This window comes from Salmo trutta, chromosome 13, assembly GCF_901001165.1.
Source record: "Salmo trutta chromosome 13, fSalTru1.1, whole genome shotgun sequence".
In the NCBI taxonomy this organism is placed as follows: Eukaryota; Metazoa; Chordata; class Actinopteri; order Salmoniformes; family Salmonidae; genus Salmo; species Salmo trutta.
This window is the reverse complement of record NC_042969.1, coordinates 45064805-45081641: the sequence shown is the minus strand read 5'-3', so window position 1 is coordinate 45081641 and position 16837 is coordinate 45064805. Positions and strand designations below refer to the sequence as shown.

At 42.9% G+C, this 16837-nt stretch overlaps 1 protein-coding gene across 3 annotated transcripts in view; it reads left to right on the top strand.

Annotated features, from left to right (window-relative positions):
• The window catches only part of LOC115205829 (endothelin-converting enzyme 2), a 77587-nt gene extending 63930 nt beyond the window's left edge, over positions 1–13657 (top strand). For all 3 annotated transcript variants that reach the window (XM_029772174.1, XM_029772173.1, XM_029772175.1), the window contains 10 exons: positions 6873–6987; positions 7401–7511; positions 8173–8271; positions 8547–8624; positions 8812–8915; positions 9234–9344; positions 9418–9485; positions 9646–9836; positions 10212–10307; positions 10705–13657. In XM_029772174.1, coding sequence (XP_029628034.1) covers positions 6873–6987; positions 7401–7511; positions 8173–8271; positions 8547–8624; positions 8812–8915; positions 9234–9344; positions 9418–9485; positions 9646–9836; positions 10212–10307; positions 10705–10881 — 1150 coding nt within the window. In that variant the 3' untranslated portion in view covers positions 10882–13657. The remainder of the gene's footprint in view (positions 1–6872; positions 6988–7400; positions 7512–8172; positions 8272–8546; positions 8625–8811; positions 8916–9233; positions 9345–9417; positions 9486–9645; positions 9837–10211; positions 10308–10704) is intronic.
• Positions 13658–16837: the final 3180 nt, after the last annotated feature.

Below are 16837 nucleotides of genomic sequence, written 5' to 3'. Positions count from 1 at the left end.
GTGCAGTCTGCCACAGGATGTTTTTGTGCTGGTCGAGGGCAGTCAGGTCTGGAGTGAACAAAGGGCTATATCTGTTCTTAGTTCTACATTTTTTGAAAGGGGCATGCTTATTTAAGATGGTAAGGGAAGTTACTTTTAAAGAACGACCAGGCATCCTCGACTGACCGGATGAGGTCAATATCCTTCCAGGATACCCGGGCCAGGTCGATTTAGAAAGTTTTAGGGAGCGTTTGACAATGATGAGCGGTGGCCGTTTGACCGCAGACCCATAGCGGATGCAGGCAAGAATACAGTGATTGCTGAGATCCTGATTGAAAACAGCAGAGGTGTATTTGGAGGGCAAGTTGGTCAGGATAATATCTATGATGGTGCCCATATTAATGGTTTTAGGGTTGTACCTGTTGGGTTCCTTGATAATTTGTGTGAGATTGAGGGCATCTATCTTAAATTGTAGGACTGCCAGGGTGTTAAGCATATCCCAGTTTAGGTCACCTAACAGTACAAACTCTGAAGATTGATGGGGGGGGCAATCAATTCACATATGGTGAATTGAATATCTAGAGTTGAAGTCAGATGTTTACATACACTTAGGTTGGAGTCATTAAAAATCGTTTTTCAACCACTCCACACATTTCTTGTTAACAAACTATAGTTTTGGCAAGTCGGTTAGGACATAATTCTTCCAACAATTGTACAGACAGATTTCTTCACTGTATCACAATTCCAGTGGGTCAGAAGTTGACATACACTAAGTTGACTAAATAACGTACCCGATTTAATCTGATTATTACTCCTGCCCAGAAACTAGAATATGCATATAATTATTACCTTTGGATAGAAAACACTCCAAAGTTTCTAAAACTGTTTGAATGGTGTCTGTGAGTATAACAGAACTCATTTGGCAGGCCAAAACCTGAGAAGATTCCAAACAGGAAGCGCCCTCTCTGACAATTTCTTGCCCTCCTTGATCATCTCTAACCAAAACAGGGGATCTCTGGCATGACGTGACACTTCCTACGGCTCCCATAGGCTCTCAGAACCCGGGAAAAAGCTGAATGACGTAATTCCAAGCCCTGGCTGAAAAGCTTTAGTGCATTTGCTAAGTGGTCTATCAGCGGACAATGGGACTCAGGCTCGTGCACGAGACGACCCCATGTTTTTATTCTATCGTCTTTGAACGGATACAACAACTCCCGGTCGGAATATACTCGCTTTTTTTACGAGAAAATGATCCCCAAGCAATACGACTGATAAATAGCTAACAAAATAGCTACACTGACCGAGATTACCTTGTATCTTTGTTGACCTTTAATTTCTAAATTTGCACTCTCACATGGCCCTACACACTCACATACACTGTCACTCCAACATACACAAACACACTCCATAATTTTCTCACTCACACATAATATGCACATACATTTATACTGACTCTACACACCTGCACACATGCAAGCTCTTGCTACTATGTTTATCTTATATTCTGTTGCCTAGTCCCCCTTACCCCTACCTCCATCACTCCAGTATCCCTGTACATGTAAATATGGTATTGGAAAGGACTATTTCCTGTATATGGTATGCTTACTTACTTACTTTATTGTGCATTTCATATTTCTTATTTCTCATGTGTTTTTTTTCAAGTAATATATTGTTATTGATTATTGCATTGTTGCCTTCCGAGTTTGAAAGAAAGGCATTTCACCGTACTTGCGCATGTGACATTAAAACTTGAAACTTTACTGTCCGAGACAAACACAAAAAAAAACATAATGAAATAGGCTACACAACATCAGAGGCTTTGCGTGAGTTCCATGTTTGAGGTAGCAGCTTAGCCCCAGATAGAGGAAAACATTTTAAGAGGATCCTGGAAAAAAATATGCCTTTTATAATCACATTTCATGCAATTCTATGACATGTATGGAATCATCATCAGAATTCTTAATAATAGGCATACTACAAAAATTACAGGGTAGGCCTAATCTGCTGATACTGACAAATGAATTGAGGTAATATGTACATGAATGTAGAGTTATTAAACCGCTTGGAAAATTCCAGAAAATGATTTCATGGCTTTAGATGCTTCTGATAGGCTAATTGACATCATTTGAGTCAATTGGAGGAGTACCTGTGGATGTATTTCAAGTCCTACCTTCAAACTCAGTGCCTCTTGGCTTTACATCATGGGAAAATCAAAAGAAATCAGCCAAGACCTCAGAAAAAAATTATAGACCTCCACAAGTCTGGTTCATCCGTGGGAGCAATTTCCAAATGCCTAAAGGTACCACGTTCATCTGTACAAACAATAGTACGCAAGTATAAACACCATGGGACCACGCAGCCGCCATGCCGCTCAGGAAGGAGACTCCTGTCTCCTAGAGATGAACGTACTTTGGTGCAAGAAGTGCAAATCAATCCCAGAACAACCGCAAAGGACCTTGTGAAGATAATGGAGGAAACAGGTACAAAATGATCTATATCCACAGTCAAACGAGTCCTATATTGACATAACCTGAAAGGCCACTCAGCAAGGAAGAAGCCACTGCTCCAAAACCGCCATAAGAAAGCCAGACTACCGTTTGCAACTGCACATGGGGACAAAGATCGTACTTTTTGGAGAAATGTCCTCTGGTTTGATGAAACAAAAATTGACCTGTCTGGCCATAATGACCATCCCAACAGTGAAGCACGGGGGTGGTAGCATCATGTTGTGGGGGTGCTTTGCTGCAGGAGGGACTGGTGCAATTCACAAACTTGATGACATCATGAGGGAGTAAAATTATGTGGATATATTGAAGCAACATCTCAAGACATCAGTCAGGAAGTAAACACTTGGTTGCAAATGGGTCTTCCAAATGAACAATAACCCCAAGCATACTTCCAAAGTTGTGGCAAAATGGCTTAAGGATAACAAAGTCAAGGTATTGGAGTGGCCATCACAAAGCTCTGACCTCAATCCTATAGAAAATGTGTGGGCAGAACTGAAAAAGCATGTGCGTGCAAGGAGGCCAACAAACCTGACTGTTACATCAGCTCTGTCAGGAGGAGTGGGCCAAAAATTCACCCAACTTATTGTGGGAAGCTTGTGGATGGCTAGCCGAAGCGTTTGATCTAAGTTAAACAATTTAAAGGCAAGGAATGCTACCAAATACTAATAGTGTATGTAAACTTCTGACCCACTGGGAACGTGATGAAAGAAATAAAAAGCTGAAATAAATCACTCTCTACTATTATTCTGACATTTCACATTCTTAAAATAAAGTGGTGATCCGAATTGACCGAAGACAGGGGATATTTACGAGGATTAAATGTCAGGAATTGTGAAAAACTGAGTTTAAAAGTAGTTGGCTAAGGTGTATGTAAACTTCTGACTTCAACTGTACATAGGTGTACAGAAGCCCATTATCAACAACCATCACCCCTGTGTTCCAATGTCACGTTGTGTTAGCTAATCCAAGGTTATCTCTTTAAAATGTTAATTGATCATCACATCAGAAAACCATTTTGCAATTATGTTAGCACAGCTGAAAACATGTTCTGATTTAAAGAAGCAATAAAACGGGCCTTTAGACTAGTTGAGTATCTGGAGCATCAGCATTTGTGGTTTCGATTACAGGCACAAAGTGGCTAGAAACAAATAACTTACTTCTGAAACTCTTCAGTCTATTCGTATTCTGAGAAATGAAGGCTATTCCATGCAAGAAACTGTCAAGAAACTGAAAATCTCATACAACGCTGTGCACTATTCCCTTCACAGAACAGCACACACTGGCTCTAACCAGAATAGAAAAAGGAGTGGAAGGCCCCGGTGCACAACTGAACAAGGGGACAAGTACATTAGAATGTCTAGTTTGAGAAACAGACGCCTCACAAGTCCTCAACTGACAGCTTCATTAAATAGTACCTGCAAAACACCAGTTTAATTTCAACAGTGAAGCGGTGACTCCGGGATGCTGGCCTTCGTGGCAGAGTTCCTCTGTCCAGTGTCTGTGTTCTTTTGCCCATCTTAATCTTTTCTTTTTATTGGCCAGTCTTAGATATGGCTTTTTCTTTGCAACTCTACCTAGAAGGCCAGCATCCCGGAGTCGCCTCTTCACTGTTGCCGTTGAGACTGGTCTTTTGCCGTGTTCTCCTTGGTTAAATAGCCCTTACACAGCCTGGAGAATGCTGTGGTAGCCATACTGGTTAAGTGTGCCTTGAATTCTAAATAAATCAGACAGTGTCACCAGCGAAGCACCCCCACACCATCACACCTCCTCCTCCATGCTTCACGGAACCACAAGTGCGGAGATCATTGGTTCACCTACTGTGCGTCTCACAAAGCCTCAACAAGCACAACACTTACACAAATTACTGATGATTGGCTGAGAAAAATTGATGATAAAATGATTGTGGGGGCTGTCTTGTTAGACTTCAGTGCAGCTTTTGACATTATCAATCATAGTCTGCTGCTGGAAAAAAGTATGTGTTATTGCTTTACACCCCCTGCTGTAATGTGGATAAAGAGTTACTTGTCTAACAGATCACAGAGGGTGTTCTTTAATCGAAGCCTCTCAAACATAATCCAGGTAGAATCAGGAATTCCCCAGGGTAGCTGTTTAGCCCCCTTGCTTTTTTCAATCTTTACTAACGACATGCCACTTGCTTTGAGTAAGGCCAGTGTGTCTATGTATGCGGTTGACTCAACACTATACACGTCAGCTACTACAGTGACTGAAGTGACTGCAACACTTAACAAAGAGCTGCAGTTCATTTTGGAATTCGTAGCAAGGAATAAGTTAGTCCTAAATATTTCCAAAACTAATAGCATTGTTTTTGGGACAAATCATTCATTAAACCTCAACTACATCTCGTAATGAATAATGTGGAAATTGAGCAACTGTCATGGTGAAAACATATTGATACAACAGTAGCCAAGGTGGGGAAAAGTCTGTCCATAATAATGCGCTACTCTGCCTTCTTAACAACACTATCAACAAGGCAGGTCCAACAGGCCCTGGTTTTGTCGCACCTAGACTACTGTTCAGTAGTGTGGTCAGGTACTACAAGAGGGACTTGGGAAATTTGCAGTTGGCTCAGAACAGGGCAGGACGGCTGGCCCTTAAAAGTACACAAGAGAGCTAACATTATTGAGTGGAAGAGAGATTGACTTCATCATTACTTGTTTTTGTAAGAGGTGTTGACAAGCTGAGTGTACCGAGCTGTTTTTAAAATACTAGCACACAGGTCGGACACCCATGCATACCCCACAAGACATGCCACCAAAGGTCTCTTCACAGTCCCCAAGTTCAGAACAGACTATGGGAGGCGCACGTGTACTACATAGAGCCTTGACTACAGGGATCTCTATTCCACATCAGGTAACTCATGCAAGCAGTAGAATCATATTGAAAAAGCAAGTAAAAGTACACACTTATGGAACTCCAAGAGACACACACAAAGGTACAGACACATGCATATGCACACATTGTGATATTGTTGTATGGTGGTATAGAACATTTTGTGTTATGGATATGTGGTGGTGTAGGGATGTTATATGATGTACTGTTTTATCTTTAGCTCATTCAGTACAAACATAGTTCACTGTTTTATCTTTTGTTTTATATGTCATGTGGGTGCTTTGGTGTGTTTGAACCCCAATACAAAAAAGACACGGCGGTTGGAACCAAAAATCTCAAATTTGGACTTATCAGACCAAAGAACAGATTTCCACTGGTCTTATGTCCATTGCTCGTGTTCCTTTGCCCAAGCAAGTCTCTTCTTCTTATTGGTGTCTCTTTGCAGCAATTTGACTATGAAGGCCTGATTCACACAGTCTCCTCTGAACAGTTGACGTTGAGATGTGTCTGTTACTTGAACTCTGTGAAGCATTTATTTGGGCTGTAATTTCTGAGGCTGGTAACTTGAATGAACTTATCCTCTGCAGCAGAGGTAACTCTAGGTCTTCCTATCCTGTGGCGGTCTTCATGAGAGCCAGTTTCATCATAGTGCTTGATGGTTTTTGCGACTGCACTTGAAGAAACTTTCAAAGTTCTTAACATTTTTCCCGAATTGACTGCCCTTCATGTCTTAAAGTAATGATGGACTTTTGTTTATCTTTGCTTACTTGAGCTGTTCTTGCCACAATATGGACTTGGCCTTTTACCAAATAGGGATATCTTCTGTATACCACCCCTACCTTGTCACAACACAACTGATTGGCTCAAATGCATTAAGGAGGAAAGAAATTCCACAAATTTAACAAACACAGCTGTTAATTGAAATGCATTCCAGGTGACTACCTCATGAAGCTGGTTGAGAGAATGCTAAGAGTATACAAAGCTGTCATCAATGCAAAGGGTGGCTACTAAAATATATTTTGATTTGTTTAACACTTTGTTGGTTACTACATGATTCCAAATGTGTTATTTCATAGTTTTGATGTCTTCACTATTATTCTACAATGTAGAAAATAGTAAAAAATAACGAAAACCATTGAAAGAGTAGGTGTGTCAACTTTTGACTGGTACTGTATATTGCTATGTCATTTTTTATTTCTTTATTTAACCTTTATTTAACTAGGCAAGCAAGTTTAAGAACAAATTCTTATTTACAATGACGGCCTACATTATGCATATGGCCTTCATAGAAAGTGTTACCAAAATTCCTTATACAACCTGACCTGACATAACATCATGAAATACGTCATAATAACGTCCCTGCAACCAGTTTTGCCCATGAGGAAACACAGTCATTGGATTGCCCCAACCATTGACTGTCGTTGTTTTTTCTTTTCTTATCCTTGTCACCAACTTGTCCTCATGTTGCCTCTTCCTCCCGTCTCTCCTCATCTCTCCCTGTTTCTCCCTGTCTCTTTTGTCTCTCCCCGCCCTCAGCCTGCTCAACAACTACATGATCTGGAACCTGGTGCAGAAAGGAGCGTCCAGTCTGGACCAGCGCTTTGAGAACGCCCAGGACAAGCTGCTAGAGAGCCTGTATGGAACCAAGAAGGTTTGTTTTTAGGTCCTACTTTTGGCTCCGGTTAAAAGTAGTGCCCTAGGGATAACCCTGCTTCAGGAAATACCTTGTTTGGGCCAGTTTCCCAGACACAGCTAAAGCCTAGTCCTTGACTAAAAAGGAATTTCAATGGAGATTCTGTTGAGCATGCTTTTTAGTCCAGGACTAGGCTTAATCTGTGTCAGGGTAACTAGACCTGGTGATTTTTATGTGAGACTCTGTTTTGGCTCATAGCAAGGAATTCGTGCTGCCTCAGCACAGTAAACAGCTGGTGAGAAACTTCTCTCGGTTGTGTGTGTGTGTGTGTGTGTGTGTGTGTGTGTGTGTGTGTGTGTGTGTGTGTGTGTGTGTGTGTGTGTGTGTGTGTGTGTGTGTGTGTGTGTGTGTGTGTGTGTGTGTTCGCTCAGTCCTGCACACCTCGATGGCAGACCTGCATTGGGAACACAGATGACACGCTCGGCTTCGCCCTGGGAGCACTCTTTGTCAAAGCGACGTTTGATAAACACAGCAAAGAGATTGTGAGTATAATAGGCGCACAACTGCATTTGAGTCTATTCAAGTGTTTTACCATGGTGAACAATCCATGACTGTCCCCTAGTGGTTACCATGTGTAGGCCTAATGAAAGGTAAACATAAGATGATCTTATTTGCTAGTACATTATTATAATTTTCATAAATAATCTATTTTAAATGCTTATAAATGTTTATGAATACTTATAAATGCTTTGTATAATGTTATAAATGCTTCTGAATTGTACAGATTATAATGTTTATATATTTCCTGTAAATTATTATAAATGTTTACAATTAATTAAATACTAATTTAGTAATAGTTCCCTGTCCTGCAGAGGGGAGAGACAAATATAGAGAGAGTAGAGACTGGATGAAAGGAGAGAAAAAACATGTTATTAAAATGGAGAGATTGTTATTGGGTAGAGAAAAGAGGGGCAAGTAGAAGAGAGAGACATGGAAGGGGAGAGAGAGGAGGCACAGAAGAAGGACTGGTAGTTTTATACAGGTTGGAAATAGACTGTCACGTGCAAGTGTTCTTGGTTTTTATTATAATTCGCCGCGGGTATTTAGTCCATATCTAAGTGTAATTGTAAGAGAAAGATCTACATCATCTTTCCCTCTTTCTTGCTTCTTACATTTAATGTCTGTCTCTCACCTCACAATCAGGCAGAGGGGATGATCAATGAAATCCGTACTGCCTTCAAAGATGCTCTTGATCACCTCAAGTGGATGGACAAACAAACGCGTCAGGCAGCCAAAGACAAGGTCAGAGATGATGTCACCTACTGGATAGCCTCTGGCACCCATACATAGCCTATCTATGTCTGTGAAAGAATGTGTTTCTGTTTGTGTGTGCGCACACGTGCATACCTGTGCACATGTAAGAGAGAGAGGACAGGGAGGGAGTAATATGGGTTTACAGGTTACAATACAGTAGTTAGCCCTCTTTTTCCAGACCTCCAAATATTGAAACTAGGAAGTTTCTTGTCCCCTTCCTCCATCTTGCCCTCTCTTATCCCTTTTGCTCTCTTGGTCTTCAGGCAGACGCCATCTACGACATGATTGGATTCCCTGACTTCATCCTGGAATCCAAAGAACTGGATGATGTTTATGACGGGGTGAGTTAGTACCTTTTGTTGAGATGTGTCATGATTGAACACCATATATTGAACCCCATTCATTGAACCCTTTGATTTCTTCAAACAAGTTGAAGGTGAAATGACAAGGACACCTTTTAATGTTTCTAATCAGTGAGTAATTCTTTATTGCCCGTCTTTCTGTCTGTATGTCTGTCTCTCTCCACAGTATGACGTCTCGGAAGAGAACTTCTTCCAGAACACACTCAACTTCTACAATTTCTCCGCCAGGGTGATGGCGGATCAGCTCCGCAAGCCGCCCAACAGAGACCAGTGAGTCTTCATCAGCTGCACTCATTATCATTATCAACATCACCATCGTTATTTGATCAGAAATTGTGCTCTATTCCCTATAAAGTGCACAAATTTGACTCTGGTCAAACACTACATTAATTTGGATGCTTTTTGCTCCAGTGTTGTCTGATGTCACAGAGGACAGGCTCATTGTCTTGGCTTGAACGCAATGAATGAAACAGTATCAAACACATACTATTCCATTAAGCCCATTTCAGAATGACAATTAGTTGTCCTACTCTCACCAGCTTTCACAGGTTTGCTTTTTTATACACATCTCTGCCACCTTCCTTCTAGATGGAGTATGACCCCTCCCACAGTCAACGCCTACTACATGCCCACCAAGAATGGCATTGTCTTCCCAGCTGGAATCCTTCAGGCACCCTTTTATGCCCAGGATCACCCCAAGTGAGTGTGTGTGTGTGTATGTGCGCGTATGTGTGCTCGCTTGCTTTTCTGACCCCATGTGAATTATCTGCAGAGCACTGAACTTCGGGGGGATCGGAGTGGTGATGGGACACGAGCTCACTCATGCCTTTGATGACCAAGGTTGGTGTCCACATTTAACAGATTCCACAGAACTCATGGACGCATCCTCACAAAACACCAACTGACAAACACACACTCGCATGCATGCACAGACATGATTACTAGGTGTGCATGTTTGTAAAGATTTAGCATTTTTTAAAGATGATTTTTCCTTAATCAGGCAGGGAATACGACAAAGACGGGAACCTTCGACCATGGTGGCAAAATTCCTCTGTGGAAGCATTTAAGAACCACACGGAATGCATGGTGGGGCAGTACAATGGGTTTACAATCAATGGGGAGCATATAAATGGCAAGCAGACGCTGGGAGAGAACATTGCTGACAACGGAGGCCTAAAGGCAGCCTATAAGGTGAGTAGGTCTCCCTACTTGATAATGCATTACATTTAGTTGCTCACATACTGTCTATGTAGTAACTTAGTTATCACTGTAATAATTATTAACTGTAGTAAAGTTCAGTTATTTTGTAACAGTAATGGGGTTGAGCAGTTATAGCTCAACCCATTACTGCCAAATTCATTGCTATGTATTTATAAAGCAATTCCATAGTTACTATGATGTTTTTACTACACTTATTACGGTGTTATTTCACATGGTGTCAGTGGTGGGATCCTGGACAGCATGACTGTTATTATATTATACAATAGTCTTACTATACTTCACCTCAGGGCCATCAGAGTGGCGGATAATGTTATTATTATTAAAAAAATGTCCTGTTGTGTTCAGGCGTACCAGGCGTGGGTGCAGGAGAATGGTGAGGAGAAGAGGCTGCCAGCGGTCAACCTGACCAATGACCAACTATTCTTTGTGGGATTTGCCCAGGTAGGTGATGGGAGTGTCAACAAGATGCGTTCCACACATCCTGATAAAGTTCATGATTAGGGCTCAGGGTTTGCATGACAATATCATAAGCTATAAAACTAGGGGCCCGAGTTTTTCTAGTCCGGTCACGCTCTCAGGATGAACACCTGGTCCTACATCATGAAATAAGACAAGGGGCTGAAATGAGAGGGAATTAACATGCATTTGGGGGTGAAAGTAAGAGTGGAATATTACAACCACTGTTGGAGAAGTGGATGGACAGACGTGAGTACAAACAAATAAAACACAATTTTGGAAACAGAATGAGTATAATATGCAACAGTTGGAAAGATAGAGAGGAGAATAATCTAGCTAATGCCTGTTTTATTTATCGGGAGACCCTTTCTTCTTCTCTCAGGTATGGTGTTCCGTGCGAACCCCGGAGAGTGCCCACGAAGGACTCATGACGGACCCCCACAGCCCCCCAAAATACCGCGTCATCGGCACCCTCTCTAACTCGCCAGACTTTGCTGAGCACTTCCAATGCCCCACTGGCTCCCCTATGAACTCGGGTCACCGCTGCGTGGTGTGGTAGGGCCTTAGAGAACCAGTGGGGGGTGCTGTCTGTGGAAGCTGCTTGGAGAATCAAGAGGAAGAGGAAGAGAACCTCTAACTAATCATCTGACGTTTTTTCTTCTAGTTTTCTTTTCTTTGTACATGATGCTGGATTACTAGTGGTTTGTAGGTAGAGGAGGACAGACTCAGGTGAGCGAGAGGGAGGCACGTGGAGAGAAATGTTGTAATTCCAGTGTTATGGTATTTTTCCTCTTTCTCCATGCCCCAGTCAACCCCCCCCCCCACCCCCCACCGGTGGGGCACAAAGGCACGTTTTATTTATTATTTGCTGGACTTGGTAGGGGGCCGGGGAGGAGGAGCCACTATAGACTGTCTATCCCCTCCCCTTTCTCTATGCTACTGTGTTGTCGCTGTACTCGCTGTGTGTCCTGTTTACAATTTAAACTGGAGCCCTCTATTGACTGAGGGCTCTTACTGAAACCACTGTAACATCACAGGATGGGTTCAGCTGCCTTTGTGACCTCGCAGGAAGCGCAGAAACTTGGCTGTGACATCACAGGATGGGTTCAGCTGCCTCTATGACCTCACAGGAAGTGCAGAAACTTCACTGTGATTGAACATTGTATATGGCTTTATCTCAAATGTCATCCCTATTCCCTATATTACTTAATTGCCTTGAGGCACATAAGGCTTCCACAAGAGAGCACCACTGCTTCCGGCCTGCATTCCTTATATAGTATACACATAGTACAATGTGGCTGATGGAGCCATATAGACTCAGCTCTCCCTCTTTCTCTGTTGCTTCACAGAAGTGCACTGGCTTCTATGGGTCCTCACAGACACCACTCAGCTCTGTGACATCACAATGAATCCACAGAATGTGCTTCACTGTGACCTCATAGCAAGGGTGAGGATCTTAATATTCAAAATATACAAAATCAAAATCATCATATACAAAATCAATGGACAGGTGAAGGCAATATTGAAGCCTAGTGATAGGCCTTGCCACCATATTGCTTACAGCTATCCCATTTCTTAAACATTGGTGGAGAGCAGTTTGAGTACATAGAAAGGATACATAGCATACATAGGAAAGCCACTTAACAATGTTGGTCCAACCAGGAGTAGGGTGATGTTGCCCCTAGATGCTGATCTTGGTTCAAATTAGCATTTTCCCCAATAATGGTTAAGATTAGGAATAGGGGAGGGAAAGCTGATCGTAGATCTGTATTTAAGGGAAACGTCACACTGAAGCATCCAACCACAAGATGAGCAGAGGTCCATCTGGGACCTACAGACAGTGCTGGACTGGCTGTGACTCCGGTTGTAGGGACACTCACCACTTACTTACCTGTGTGTTTTAGTAGTTGTTGTTGTTGTTTTTTATTGGCATATTCTGAAGTTGACAAAGTTAAAATGACATTCTCATTTTTAAAACTGCTTTTTGCCAAAGATATTATTATATATATTTTTTTCTTAGTGTCCAGTTGATTCTTTGTTTCTCTGTACGCTAAGGGAGTGAAGTTCCGTATGTGTGTATGAACAGCCTTCGAAGCTTGTTTGATGTTTACTGTGTTTAAGCTGTCAGCTTCATTGCAAAAGGACAGTTTGTGCATGTGTGTGTGTATGCTTGTGGTTGTGTGGGTGCGTGTGTGTGTGCGTGAGCTTGTATGTGTGTGTGCCTGTTCGTGGGTGCATCCGTGCATAGTGTGCATATGTACACGTGTGCATATGTTTGCAGATTGCTTTGATACTTCATCCCCACTTACGTTGGACTATCAACAATGTCAAGTCAGCTGCAGTGATTTCACCTCACATTCCAAAAAAAACACAAATTTGAAATGATTGGATATGTTGAAGAAGAGATATGTTCCTAAAGAACTCCATGTTTGTATATCCTCTACTCCAAAGTGCTGCGGACTGTCTTTTCGTGAGGTAGGGTGGGTACAGGATACCTTTGTTAATCTGGATATTGTTGGACTCTTGTTCAATCAAGCTATGTTGCTGTTTTATCTCTACTTGCTCCTGTCTACACTTTGCAAAGTTGTTTCACTAGAAGACATGGAGATGTGTCATTACTCATGAGCATACGAGTACTGCACCCCACCACACTATACACCAAATCCTAACCCATACAGGACAATCCCATTGTATCACGACAGGTGGAGCCACTCCAACGCTACACTAGTCCTTAATGTAGATGGAGTTGTGTTATCTAATGTAAGACGATGAGGTTTAACCAATTACAGTCAGTTGATATTGGCTGCAATCAGAAGCTCTCCTGTTAGGTGAACTGCCCTGGAAAAATCTGCCATTCAATTTCACAACAATAAAGGATGCTGATGATTCATCCTCCCAGTTCATTATAACGGTCAATATCGTACATTTTGTGGAATCAAGTATCTAACACAGAGAGTTAGCTATGTCTATTATGCACTACACATTTAGAATTGAGCGTTGTGTCCGCAAAACTCCATGACGAGGTACACAAGGCCAGGGGTTAGAAGTCAGGGGGAAGTGCTTACACATAGAGGGTTGGTCGGGGTTAGCCTTAAATATTTACTTCATGAAATACACATGTCTATATTTAAAGTGCAAGCAAAAATTATAACTTGAAAGTGTGTAAAAGCCTTTAATTAGCCAGCTAATGCCATTAAGTGTTCTCTATTTGGTCTAATGTGCTGTGTACCTGTCTGTCTCTGTCTCTGTCAATCCACAATTCTCTTCTTTCTTCAGCCATCTAGTCATATACTTTTCACACTATCTGAACTGTATTAAAGCCTGGTGAAGAGAAAGCCATCATTTTACTTATTTACTTACATAGGCTTTTTTATTCCTATGTGGAACATTATGCTACAAGCTACCGGCCCACATTTCTTGGAGATGAGTTGTTGAAATTAAAAACTGAAGTCAAAATAACTTCACTTTAGTGATTTTTAAGGTCAATTTTGAGCTTTGATAGTAGAAACAGGGCTGCCAGGGAGACTAGACTATACCACCAGGGTTGTGTTCATTAGGGCATGCAACGGAAGTGGCCGCGGACACGTGCACCGACGAGATGCCACACCCGACGGGGTAAGAAGAAAAGACTACCAGAGGCAGAGGGGACCATTCACATGGTCCCAGAACCCACGGGACTGTCACGTCCTGACCAGTATAGGGGTTATTTGTTATTGTAGTTTGGTCAGGACGTGGCAGGGGGTATTTGTTTTATGTGGTTCAGGGTGTGTTTTGTGTATGTGTTTAGGTAGAGGGGTATTTGATTTATTAGTCCGGGGTTTGTTAGTCATTGTTATATGTCAGTATATTTCTATGTTCTATCTAGTCTTTTGTATTTCTATGTTTAGGTTATTGGGGTTGGACCTTCAATTGGAGGCAGCTGGTTATTGTTGCCTCTGATTGAGGGTCCTATAATTTAGGAGTTTGTTTTTCATGGGTTTTGTGGGAGATTGTTCTTGTTGAGCTGTTTTGCCTGACAAGACTGTCAAGTTCGTTTTGTATGCGTTGTATGTGTTTCCCTTCTTCACCATAATAAAAGAAGATGAGTATACATTTTCCCGCTGCGTCTTGGTCTCTACCCTACGACACCCGTGACAGAATCTCCCACCAAACCCGGACCAAGCAGCGGAGGAAGGAGCAACAGGTGGACTTTGAGGAGCAAGGATCTTGGGCCAGGGAGAGAAGAGAGTGGCGAACATCGTGGACATGGGAGGAGATAATGGCAGGGGACAAGACCCTGCCATGGAAACAGGTGGAGACAGCGAGGGAGGAACGTCGAAAGTGGAACGAAGAGAAGAGGAAAAGTTTTATATAGGTACGCGGTTGGCAATTAAACCTGAGAGGCAGTCCCAGAATTTCTTTGGGGGGGGGGGGGGGGGCACACAGGGTTATTGGCTAGGTCAGGTAGACCGGAGCCAAACCACCGTGCTTATTGTGGGGAACAGCGGATCAGAGGAGCACCGTACTATGCGGAAGTGCGCACGATCTCGCCAATGCGCGCACACAGTCCGGTGAAAATGAAAATGATTCCAGCCCCTCGCAAGTGCCATGCCAATACCCCCTCTACATGAACACATACACAAACACACCCTGAACCACATAAAAGAAATACCCCCTGCCACGTCCTGACCAAACTATAACAAATAACCCCTTTACTGGTCAGGACGTGACAGTACCCCCGGATGCACCTTACAAAAAAACCTACAAAAATAACCCCCTAAGCTAAAGGGAGGGAAGGGAGGGTGGCTGCCGTCACCGACGGCTCCCGTGCTACACCCCCCCTCTCCAAACCTCCTACAGTGGAGGTGGCTTAGGCTTAGGCCTTAGTCCCCTACCTGACCAGTCCACCCCCACTGAATACCTCGGCCTGAAGCCCGTCACTGTAGACCCTGGACTGGACTCTGGGAGCTCCGGGCTGTAGGGCGACTCTGGGAGCTCTGGGCTGTAGGGCGACTCTGGGAGCTCCGGGCTGTGCAGACTGACTGGAAGCCTGATGCGTGGGGCTGGTAGTGGAGGTACCAGACTGGGGACACGCACTTCAAGGCTAGTGCGAGGAGCTGGAACAGGACATACTGGACTGGGCTGATGCACTGGAAGCCTGGTGCGTGGTGCTGGCTTAAGATGTACCAGACTGGAGACACGCACCTCACGGCTAGTGCGAGGAGCAGGATACACTGGACCGTAGAGGCGCACTGGTGGTCTCGAGCGCAGGACTGGCACCGCCCGTACTGGCTGGGTGCCCACTTCCCCCTGGAAAATGCGGGGCGCTGGCAATGCGCACACTGGCCTGAATATACTTGGTCTCGCCACAGTTCGCATTAACCCGAAGCACGGGACCTGTCCAGTCATAGGTTGCTTAACAAAAGCACGGGGATTTGGCTTGGGGCTTAATCATCGCCCAGCCAAACTACCCGTGTGCCCCCCCCCAATTTTTTTTTATTGGGGCTGCCTCTCTGGTTAGAACGCCAACCGTGTTCCCCTGTAACATTCCCGGTCCTCTTTCGCCTTCCTCCATGGGCCCACTCCGGCTTTAATCTCCTCCCAGGTCCATGACTCCCGACAGTCCATCTGTTGTTGCTGCTCCCTCCTCTGCTGCTTGGTCCGTGTTTGGTGAGAGATTCTGTCATGGGTGTCGTAGGGTGTAGACCAAAACGCAGCGGGAAAATGTATACTCATCTTTTTATTTAGTGAAGAAGGAAAAACACAAACAACGTATACAAAAAACAAACGAACTAGACAGTCTCGTCATGCAAACAGCAAAACAAGAAACAATCTCCCACAATTGTCAACCAGCCACTGAACTAATGGTTACAAAATTATTAGGTAACATATTTCATTAAATAGAGAGGATAAGTTTAAAATCATGATGGTCAGGGACAGAAGCAGTGGTGGAAAAAGTATTCAATTGTCATACTTGAGTAAAAGTAAAGATACTTTTACGTGAGTCATTTTCAATTAAGGTATCTGGTTGTAAATGTACTTAAGTACTGTGGTGGAAAAAGTACTTAATTGTCATTCTCAATTGTCATTCCCTTATATTAAGCAAACCTGACGGCGCAATTTAAAAACCAATCATTTACAAATGCAGTGTTTGTGTTAGGTGAGTCCACCACATCAGAAGCAGTAGGGATGACAACACGTTATATTGATAGGACCGTAATTCTGTTCTGCCTGAGCATTCAAAATCTAACGAGTACTTTTGGATGTCAGGGAAAATATTTGGGAATAAAAAGTACATGTAGTGGAGTAAAAGTAAATATTGTCAAAAATATCAATAGTGAAGTAAAGTACAGATACCCCCAAAAACGACTTAAGTAGTACTTTAAAGTACTAATTAAATATTTTACACCACTGAATAGAAGAGATTAATCACCCATGTTCCTTTTTAGAGATCATTGTGTTACCTAAATCTTTGTTAACTTGCTGGAAAAACTCAACAAATGACAGAGCAGACCTTTCAACTGAGCATTGCCATA